The following is a 10,513-nucleotide window of genomic DNA, read 5'->3' on the forward strand; positions in this document are numbered from 1 at the left end:
CAAACAAAAATTGAGATGCAGTTTTCAAACCTCCTCTGGATTAAATTGAAGATGAAGATTTTGATTCAACCTGAGAAAGAAAGACCAACATCCACGCACAATGTGGAGATAAACAAAACAGGGTAGCCGTGTTAGTCTGTATTGGTTAGTGTTCCCCATACACAGGCCCAAATACTCAGAGCATTCTGAAGCAAAGAATGTGCTTTCAATGAGTCAAAGGCTATAGAACTTTGGGTTGTATCAAAATTACTCTTATAATATATTTTGCATTTAGCAAATAATTAGATTCATAGAATAGATTTTTGAGCCATTCTATAATAGGGGTATAATTCCCTATTACATTTTATGGGTGAAATCTTGCTAGCAAGTTAAAGAAGTATGGGCTGGAAGAATGGACTATAATGTGGATAGAAAGCTGGCTAGATCATCGGGCTCAATGAGTAGCGATCAATGGCTCCATGTCTAGTTGGCAGCTGGTATCAAGCGGAGTGCCCCAAGGGTCGGTCCTGGGGCCGGTTTTGTTCAATATCTTCATTAATGATGTGGAGGATGGCGTGGACTGCACCCTCAGCAAGTTTGCAGATGACACTAAACTGGGAGGAGTGGAGGGTAGGGATAGGATACAGAGGGACCTAGACAAATTAGAGGATTGGGCCAAAAGAAATCTGATGAGGTTCAACAAGGACAAGTGCATTGTCCTGCACTTAGGACGGAAGAATCCCATGCACTGCCACAGGCTGGGGACCGACTAGCTAAGCGGCAGTTCTGCAGAAAAGGACCTAGGGGTTACAGTGGATGAGAAGCTGGATATGAGTCAACAGTATGCCCTTGTTGCCAAGAAGATTTAACAGCATTTTGGGCTGTATAAATAGGAGCATTGCCAGCAGATTGAGGGACGTGATCATACCCCTCTATTCTGCATTGGTGAGGCCTCATCTGGAGTACTGTGTCCAGTTTTGGGCCCCACACTACAAGAAGGATGTGGAAAAATTGGAAAGAGTCCAGCGGAGGGCAACAAAAATGATTAGGGGGCTGGAGCACATGATTTATGAGGAGAGGCTGAGGGAAACTGGGATTATTTAGTCTGCAGAAGAGAAGAATGGGGGGGGGGGATTTGATAGCTGCTTTCAACTACCTGAAAGGGGGTTCCAAAGAGGATGGATCTAGACTGTTCTCATTGGTACCAGATGACAGAACAAGGAATAATGGTCTCAAGTTGCAGTGGGGGAAGTTTAGGTTGGATATTAGGAAAAACTTTTTCACTAGGAGGGTGATGAAGCACTGGAATGGGTTACCTAGGGAGGTGGTGGAATCTCCTTCCTTAGAGGTTTTTAAGGCCCGGCTTGACAAAGCCCTGGCTGGGATGATTTAGTTGGGGATTGGTCCTGCTTTGAGCAGGGGGTTGGACTAGATGACCTCCTGAGGTCCCTTCCAACCCTGATAGTCTATTATTCTAAATCCTGCCTCCATTGAAGTCAATAGCAACACTCCCATTGACTGAAGTGGAGCATGAATTTCACACTGTATGGTGGTTTAAAAAGTTATGCAAAGGTTTTAACATTCGGTTAAATTCCATGGGACTTTTTCACAAGAGAATACATGGGGAAACCATTGATCTTTATGCAGCACAAATCAGATCTCAATGAGCTCTGCACAGAGAACTGTTGGCACACCAGAGGCATGGCCAGTGGATCTGTGGTCAGTGGAGCGCCAATATTTCACACTTCCAAACTTTTCCCCATATATTCTGGTGACGTTTCTGTGTATTTTCATTCTTTTCCAGAATTTGGCCCTTGTTTCTTAATCATTTTATATCAGGAGACAAAAGTAGTTGGAGAGGCATCCATAAAACTCTGTTTGTAGTCCCGTAACCCAGATTCCATACCCCAATTCAGCAAAGCACTTAAGCACATGCTTGGTTTTAAGCATATGTATAGTCGCACTGATTTTAATGGGACTTCGCATGAGCTTAAAGTAAATTACATAGCGAAAATGCTCTGCTTAATCAGCAAATACTGACCCCATATCAAGGGGTCAGTACTCCACCCATAATGTGAGCTCATTGTTAACAAAATAAGAGCTACTTTATTTGACATTGGCTTTTCATAATTCAGATTGCATTTGCGGATTGATTTGAGTTACTGGTCTGTAATTCTACAGTTTACAGATAATGTTTCGCCTAGAGGTAAAATTCATGCAGTTTCATCTGCTGGTATTTTAGATATATTCCTGTCTGTATGCACCTGGAAACTTGAATTTAATTCCAGATCTCAAGCAGGATTGACTCAGGATTTCTCAGAACTGGAACAATTACAGCATTTCAATATCATGTAAGCACGATACATCATCTGCTCTGTGATCAACTCAGAGTTTTACATCTACTTACAAAAATTAATCTAGTTGATGTGCTTTCATTTAGGAAATTTATCCATCCTGCAGGTCCTTGCATTAAATTGCTTGCTGTGGATCAGTGTCATCAAGGCTGCTTAACTGTCCATGTTCTTTGGTACCACAACATGTATTTGCAAGGGACCCCCTCCCACAAACACTTGAACATGCTGCTGGGATTGAACAAGAGCATTCTTTGCCCTTTGATGAGGGGAATACAGCTATGTCAACATAGGGTTAAAGCAAGTAGGGAGGGACTGCCCGAACCTGCCCTCAGCCAGGATGCTGCAGCTGGGAAGCAGCTCTAGAGTTGAGTTCCCAACATACTGGAGGTGGAAGAACTTTTACACTAGGAGACAAAAAGTAGTTGGAGTGGTGTCCATAAAACGCTATTTGTAGTCCCGTAACCCAGATTCCATACTTGTGTTCTGAAGTAGAAGATAGGTGAGAGACTGGTCAGACTTCTCAGCCTCCTTGCCCTACTCCCTTCCACCATTGCCAGCTCCAAGTCCAGCTCAGCCCCCAATCCTCCTCCCACGCTACTCCCTGCAACCCCAGTACCAGCACCCAGATAGACTCTCATTCCAACTCCCCTGCAGTTTCAGCACCCTTTGTTTGTTCTCCCTTCCCACGCCCTGCACCATCACTAAAACCTGGGTGCATGCTCAACTCTCCTTTGTCTTGTTCATTGACCTCCCTTTCCCTTCTCTCTCCATTTTCTTCTGCCATCACCAATGTGTGGCCACATTTTTGATTCTCCCTTCCTCCCAGCTTCCCCATACCACCTTCCCTCCACTGCCCCAGCATGCTCCCGATGTCGTCCTTCTCCTAACCAACACCAGAGGATGGGAGCAGGATCCAGAAGGCCTGTCACCTTCTGTGCACAGGTTGGTCCTGTTACTAGCACGTCCATGTAGGTGCATGCCGAGAAAGCTCCACATCCTCAGTCATGTTCAGAGTTGTGCTCCCCTGGGTCTTTCTACCTTCCAGTACTGGCAATAGCAGATTTAATATAATATATGGAGATATACCTTTCTCATAGAGCTGGAAGGGACCTTGAAAGGTCATCAAGTCCAGCCCCCTGCCTTCACTAGCAGAACCAAGTACTGATTTTGCCCCAGATCCCTATATGGCCCCCTCAAGGATTGAACTCACAACCGTGGGTTTAGCAGGCCAATGCTCAAACCACTGAGCTATCCTTATGTGATTGCTAAGCTTTTAAATGATAATGATTGAATTCTGAACAGAGGTAGGTCAGTCAGGGTCAATGGTATGTGTATGTGTGCGCACCTCTGAATACAGAACTGTCCTTGGTTTGGTCTAGCATAGAGACCTCTGTACTCCCAGTACATTTAGTGGAGGCTGCAGTGCTGACATGCTGGACATCTGAGAATGGTAATAGAGCATTAGAGAAAGATGATTAGCTGATGTTGCAATAATATTCCACCTAGGATCTCTTTTTGAAAGTGGCATTTTGAAGAGGGATGCTTCAAAATGCTGGCCTCCTGCTGCAAAATCAGCACAAGTACAGGGTATGAATCTGATCTCATTGGTGCGAGAGCACATCAAAAATGACTCCACTGACTTATACTGGTATAAAAACAGTGTGAGATCAGAATCAAGCACTATTTTTCCTTAAGTGGTTCGTCCATCTGAGTCAGCCATGCTGCAATACGTTAAAGTTATCAGTTTAGAAACCTCTTTGTTTCTGCTCACAGCAGTTAGAATCCAAATCATGTTTCATTTTAATATAACTAATAGTAAAAACAAACCATGTGACTATTTAGTCTGGTGTTTTTAATATTAATTAGGGAAGTCAAATAGGATTATTTTTAATATTGAAATAGTAATGCGATCAATGCAAAAGAATACAACACATTTTCTGTACATTTATTACAAAATATTACGTACGTCCCATACTGAAGTGATACTTCATACACTGTACCTGCAGTGATTAGCTGCTTTCCTTGTTATGTGCAGTACTGGCAATTAATTTAAAGGTCATTTGGACTGTAGTCAAATTAATTTAAAGAAGTTGTAGATGCAAATATTTGTGTAATAAATTTAAGCATCCATTCTCTCCTTAATGCTCAAACAAAAGTCCTAACAATGTTAATGGACATAATGCAATGAATTATAGGAGAACATAGACCCACCACTGTGCTAGCTTTATCTTCACTGAAAAATACAAGATTTTATTTTATTTGCAAACACTTCTCCTAACTAATATTTAGCTTTTCTTTTTTTGTACTAATTCAGTTCTAGGATCATAAATCAGCTTCTCACTGACATTTATCCTTTTCATATTTAAAGCATCATTTTTCATTTCATTTCACATTGGGCAAACACCAGCTGAAATAGTGAAATCCTACAATATCATCATGCCCTTATTGTTCACAGAATATTTCTCAGAAGGAACAGCTGACCTTCATACTGTCTATATCAGGGGTGGCCAACCTGTGGCTCCGGAGAAGTTAATATGCGGCTCCTTGTATAGGCACCGACTCTGGGGCTGGAGCTACAGACGCCAACTTTCCAATGTGCCAGGGAGTGCTCATGGCTCAACCCCTGGCTCTGCACAGGCCCTGCCCCCACTCCACCCCTTCCCACCCCCTCCCCGAGCCTGCCGTCTCCTCACTCCTCCCCCCCAGAACCTCCTGCACACCACGAAACAACTGATCAGGAGGTGCGGGGAGGGAGGGGGAGGCGCTGATCAGCGGGGCTGGGAGTGGGGGAGCTGATAGGGGGCTGCTGACGTATTACTCTGGCTCTTTGGCAATGTACATTGGTAAATTCTGGCTCCTTCTCAGGCTCAGGTTGGCCACCCCTGGTCTATATGATAAATAAATTAAAAGATTTTTCCCTCCCCCCCCCCCACAAGTCATATATAGTTGGATTTTAATGTATATTTTAATACCCATCCTGGCAGTCATTGTCATCATAATCACCAATGGGTTTGTTGTGATAAACATCAAGCACTAGCTTTCTGCTTTCAATTTCCATGCTCCTTGATATACTGTCATCTTCCTGGCTGGTTGATTGGCTTGCAGTGCGCTCTCTGGATTCACTATCTCCCTCTTCTTTAGATTCACTCTCACTAGTTTCTGAAGACTTGCTGTCTTGGCCTCGCCGCTCTTCAGAACTGATGTCCTCTTCATTCGAATCACTGGCATTGCCCTCTTCACTGCTACTGCTCTCTTTTGAAGCACTTCTGCTCTCAACCGATTTACTGTGAGATGGTCCGTCCTTATCTTCTTCTGATTCCAAGCTGTCCTCTGTGGATGTGCTCTTCTCCTCTGATTTACTATGGTCCCTCGTGTCTTCTGTGGATTCACTGTCACTTATTGATATCTTGCTGTCATCCTCAGGAGACTCTCTGTCTTCCTGTCCTTCTTCAGATTTGCTACCGCTGTGTTCATTGGATTTACTATCCACATCTTTGGAGTTTTCCTCACTTTCTTCTTGGGATTCCCTACTCTCTTCACTTGATTGACTGGAGACATCCTCCCTGGAGCGGCTGGTGACATTTTCCTTTGACTGGCTGGTGACATCCTCTCCGGAGCGGCTGGCGACATTTTCTTCAGAATGACTGTTGTCTTCTGTGGACTTGCTGTCCTCTTTGGATTTGCTGTCATTGTGCTCTGCACTATCATCCTCTTCTGAAGTATCATCACCATTTTGGAACACATGGCTCTGGAAACGTTTCAGTGATTTATTGCTGCTTTTCCGCATGCTGTAGTGGTGCTCCCTACTGGTTTCTTGGCTGCTCTCTTTGGAATGAATGGCACCATGAACCATGTTGGAATTGCCACCCTCACTCTCAAAGATGGATGGGTCATCACCTTGCATTCCTTCATCATCAAAATCATCTCTCTCCTCTTGGCTACTGCTGTCACTGTCACTGTCACCTCGATTTCTTTTCCTGTGGACATGCCTGCCGCGACTGGCAACCTCCCCATTACCAAAGCCTCTGCTCTCGCTGCTGCTACTACTACTGCTGCTGCTGCTATCTTTTTTCCCAATAGCGGTATCTCTATGGTCACCATCTAGATCTCCATCAACAACTGCATTATGCTCATCTGTTTCAGTGGGACGAACAGTGTATCTAGGGTCTGCCCCCTTAACTTCTTCCTCGTTATTTTCATCAAAGGTATAATCTCCGCTGTCATCTTCCTCATCTGTCAGAGAATTTCTTTCCTCGTCCCCCTTGCTAGAGTCAAAGCCGTTGGATTGATAAAGAAATCCATCATTTTCAAAGTCATCATCTTCTGATTCTCTGCTGCCCCTGGCATGGTGATCTCCATTGTCGATGCTGTCAATAGCAGGAATCTCTTTTACATCCTCCTAGACATGTGGCGAAGAGAAATTATTGTAAACACTTCCTTGCTGTATTTTACAAAGTGATTTGTTTACTAAATTGTGTAGGCCAAATACTACTATCATTTATATCTCTGCTACCTCATCAAAATTCATAATGTTACATGGGTGTAACTGAGAGCAGAATTTGGCCCAGTATGCCTTAAAATTATATTAGATTTAACCAACAAATAAAACAATAATGTTACTTCAGTTAACATTTTAGGAGTCTTAAAAATATGTCCCCCTAGAAATTGCTGCTCTACTAGGATTCAATGTAGATACTCTAAACAAGTAATCCACTAGTTTGAAATGTGTGTCACCATTAGATTTATGGCAGGAGAGGGGTGAATTTTGGTTTATGGCATTACTTGGTTTGGGATGGCATGGGTCCGTCACACTCATTATAAATAGAACATGATGTGATATAATATGGCTCAAGCCACAAAATTCTGATCCAGCTTTTGAAATTCTGGGTGTTTGGATACAGGGATTTGGTTTGTTCTGTTTCTACATGTAATTGTATATGCCTTAATATAACTACTATAATATTCTACAGTAATGGTCCACAATACTAAATGCAGTGATCTGGCCCATTGCACCATTATGAAAAAAGTCAGAACTTCCACATGGACTCCATGGTAGCTTTTGGGTGCTGCGCTCTTTGGAAAATCTTGACCAGTGTTGTTTTCAAATTTATAGTAATTGATTTCAGGCCCATTTGTGCAATAAAAAATGGGAGCTGATGAACTTGAGCTCTTTTGAAAATCTGACCCATGGATGAATATTGAGTTTTTATGCTTTTGACAATAAAGATATAAGAAAATAATGCTTTCCATATATCCACAGGTCCGTTAGGTATCTGGACAACATTTTTCACATGAAGGACTATAATCTAGTGGTGAAAAAAAAACGGGGATAGGGTTTCGTTTCAGATATAATTTTACACAATTGTATATTTTTGGTTATGTTTTTCCATGTAGTCAAATTTTGTCCTATAAGAATTTTGCATATGTGTGAATTTCAAATACATCCAATTTGTTTGTCTTTAATTGACACACTGATCCCATTACAAAGACGGAGGAGTGATACTCTTTTTTTTATTTCCCATACACTTACCCAAATCCAAATTTATTCTCCAAAATTCAGCTCAGTTAGCACAATCCTCTGTCTCTTGAAAACAGAGCCTGATCTGATTACAGTGCTAATTTACAGCAAATTATCTGGGATGTGTTATGTTGTAGCCCTGTGTTTACAGCAGATTGAATTAAGACTGCTAACCACTTTTTCTGCTCAGACAACTGGCAGAAGAAGAATGTTATCTGCTAGGAAACGGAGCCTTATACAGGAGAGCTATGTACACTTACCAGAGAGTTTTTCTCTGTTGATTGATCACCATGACTGTTTTCATCTACTTCTTCCACATCATCAAGGTCACCAGAATCCTCGTGATCAGCCCAATTCTTATGCTGAGCCTGCTTAATTCGGAAACTATCCTCCTCTTCATAGTCCTGAGTGCTCCTTGCATCAACATCATCTGGATGACTTTCAGAGCTCCTGCTAGAAACCACAGACGGGTCGTGGTTTTCTTCATCAATGCCATCATGCTCATCAGCATTGGAGTCCTCTCCTCCAGGTTCCGCACTGCTTTTAGGACCGCTGTAAGCATCGTCAGCAGAATCTGCCTCCTCATTCAGACTTTCTTCGCTTATTGTGTCCTGCACAAAAAGGCGAAATTAAGGTACTTTGATTAAGCAAATGTTGTTGCAGTTTTACTGATGCCATTGTAAGGGCCACATTGTGTCCACTGGTGTAAAATAAACTGCTTACTATTGCTTGGCTTTGGGTCAGGCGAGCAGTGTGAAGACTCTTTTAATTACCAGTTCCTCTGCACTGCTTTTATTTGTTTCTAATGAACTACATCTTGCCTTATGCAAGAAACCCCAAACATTTGGTTATGCTTCATCTTGCGGTTTTTATTGGGTAAAAGAGATGGGTATGTGATGGCTCTTTGAAGCACTTTGAAGTGCTCTGAGACTTTTTATACTCAAGTAATTTCAGTTTGAGTAAAATAAAGGAGTGTTTTTATTATAGTTGCTATGGATGCAGCTGGCGTTTCAAATGAACTAATCTGTTTTTTTAAAAAGGGATCATTCAAAATTATATTCAGAAATTATTTGGTGTTGTAATCTTAAATTTCATTGATAGAGATTTGCAAAACCATGGGAGGCTTTTGGGCTCAGGAAAACCAAAACCACAAGAGGTTTGGAGTATACCAGTTCCATTTTTTTTAGAACCAACAAAGTATAAGCTTTCAGAGTCAGGAACAAATGATTTGTCCCCCACTGGGAAGATGGGACTTTCTTCTTTCCAGTGGTACAACGTTCCCATTTCTAGCATTGTGGGTTTGGGAGATACCAAACTTGAAAGCTGTGATATTATTACGTCTAGAAGAGTAGTTATTGGTCCATGGCTGAACCGTGCCGGTCCCGTGCCTCACGTTGTGGGAAGGTCAGGAAGAAATTCCATATTTGGTGGTGAAGGAGGAAACATTGCTCTGGCAGCATTCCTATTTCAAATGGCAGCTCTCTGAAGCTGTTCAGATCTTTGCATTGTTACAGTAAGTCCTGTGGAGATGGATTAGTGGGCAGCACGTAGTTGAGGTGGCCGAAAGCATGTAATGCAATTTATCACCTAGTTACCATCTCCACATATGGAGGGTGGGGGGCAAGGAGGGTGCATGTAGAAATGGCTGAAACAATTATGTAGAAATGGCTGAAACAATTATGAATTAAAATGACCTTGAAAAAATGGATATAGCTATACACCTCTAGGCTTTGAGTTATTTTAATCAAGTATTGTTTTGAGCGTTATTAACCAGAGACCAGTTCCGCTTTACAATACTGTTTCACAAGCTATTTGCTGAAATAGAGTTTTCTGAAAAACTCTTGATAATCAACTTACCCCCCGTTCTTCGGAGCTCCCAGAATGGGCATTTTGATGGCTGGGCACCTAAACACATTGAAAAGACAACTTATGAATGAACAGAAGTGGTACAGATTATCTTGGGCATGCTTAAAATGCCGAGGCTAGGGGTTTTAATGATTTTCTAATAAGTACTTACAGGGTGAGCACAGGATAAAGCCCAGAGAGAGATTAACAGGAGTACTGTCTTCATATTGATTATGGTGTCTGTAGCTGCAATGAAGTAGGGGTGTTACAAAAGAGTATTTTCACATGCTCTTAATTGCAATTCAGCAGGATTGATTATAACAGCATATAAGATTTTCAAAAGCACCTAGTGATTTTGGATGCCTCGGTTTTTGGTGCCCAACCTGAGACACCTTAAAAGATCCTGATTTGGAAAGAGTGCTGAGCACATGCTCTTGTCTGGCACCCAACATCTCTAGTTGCTTTTGAATCTGGGCCATGAAGGTTAAGTTGAATTTCATATTTTGGTGTGGAATAGGAGATACCTGGGGAAGTGCAGATTTTTCTTGATTAAACGTTAATGACAGAGTGCAAAACAGTTTATGATTTGCTAGTTCCATAATGACTGCATCACCCAGGGCTGCCAATCAGCCTGTTAAAAAGTTTAGTACCACAGATCACAGTCACAGTACCAATATTGGCCATTGCTATTGGTACTTTGTCTTTACATTTACATTTTCATCCTAAATTAATAGTGGAGAAAAATCACATGGAGCCTTGCACACAATCATCTGTGCATCCCAAACAAAATTCTGGAATAGGATAACTATGTACCAGG

The 10,513-nt window shown here is 42.0% G+C and overlaps 1 protein-coding gene across 1 annotated transcript; it reads right to left on the minus strand.

The window, feature by feature from the left end:
• Nucleotides 1–5,298: 5,298 nt before the first annotated feature.
• DMP1 (dentin matrix acidic phosphoprotein 1) lies at nucleotides 5,299–9,922 on the minus strand. The gene is made up of 4 exons (XM_065405690.1): nucleotides 9,869–9,922; nucleotides 9,709–9,756; nucleotides 8,112–8,462; nucleotides 5,299–6,732 (listed from the first exon to the last, which is right to left on the minus strand). The coding sequence occupies exons 1-4, from the start codon at nucleotides 9,920–9,922 to the stop codon at nucleotides 5,299–5,301; spliced, it is 1,887 nt and encodes a 628-aa protein (XP_065261762.1).
• Between the last annotated feature and the right edge of the window lie 591 nt (nucleotides 9,923–10,513).

The sequence above is a fragment of the Emys orbicularis genome, chromosome 5 (genome assembly GCF_028017835.1).
Source record: "Emys orbicularis isolate rEmyOrb1 chromosome 5, rEmyOrb1.hap1, whole genome shotgun sequence".
NCBI classification, from domain to species: domain Eukaryota; kingdom Metazoa; phylum Chordata; order Testudines; family Emydidae; genus Emys; species Emys orbicularis.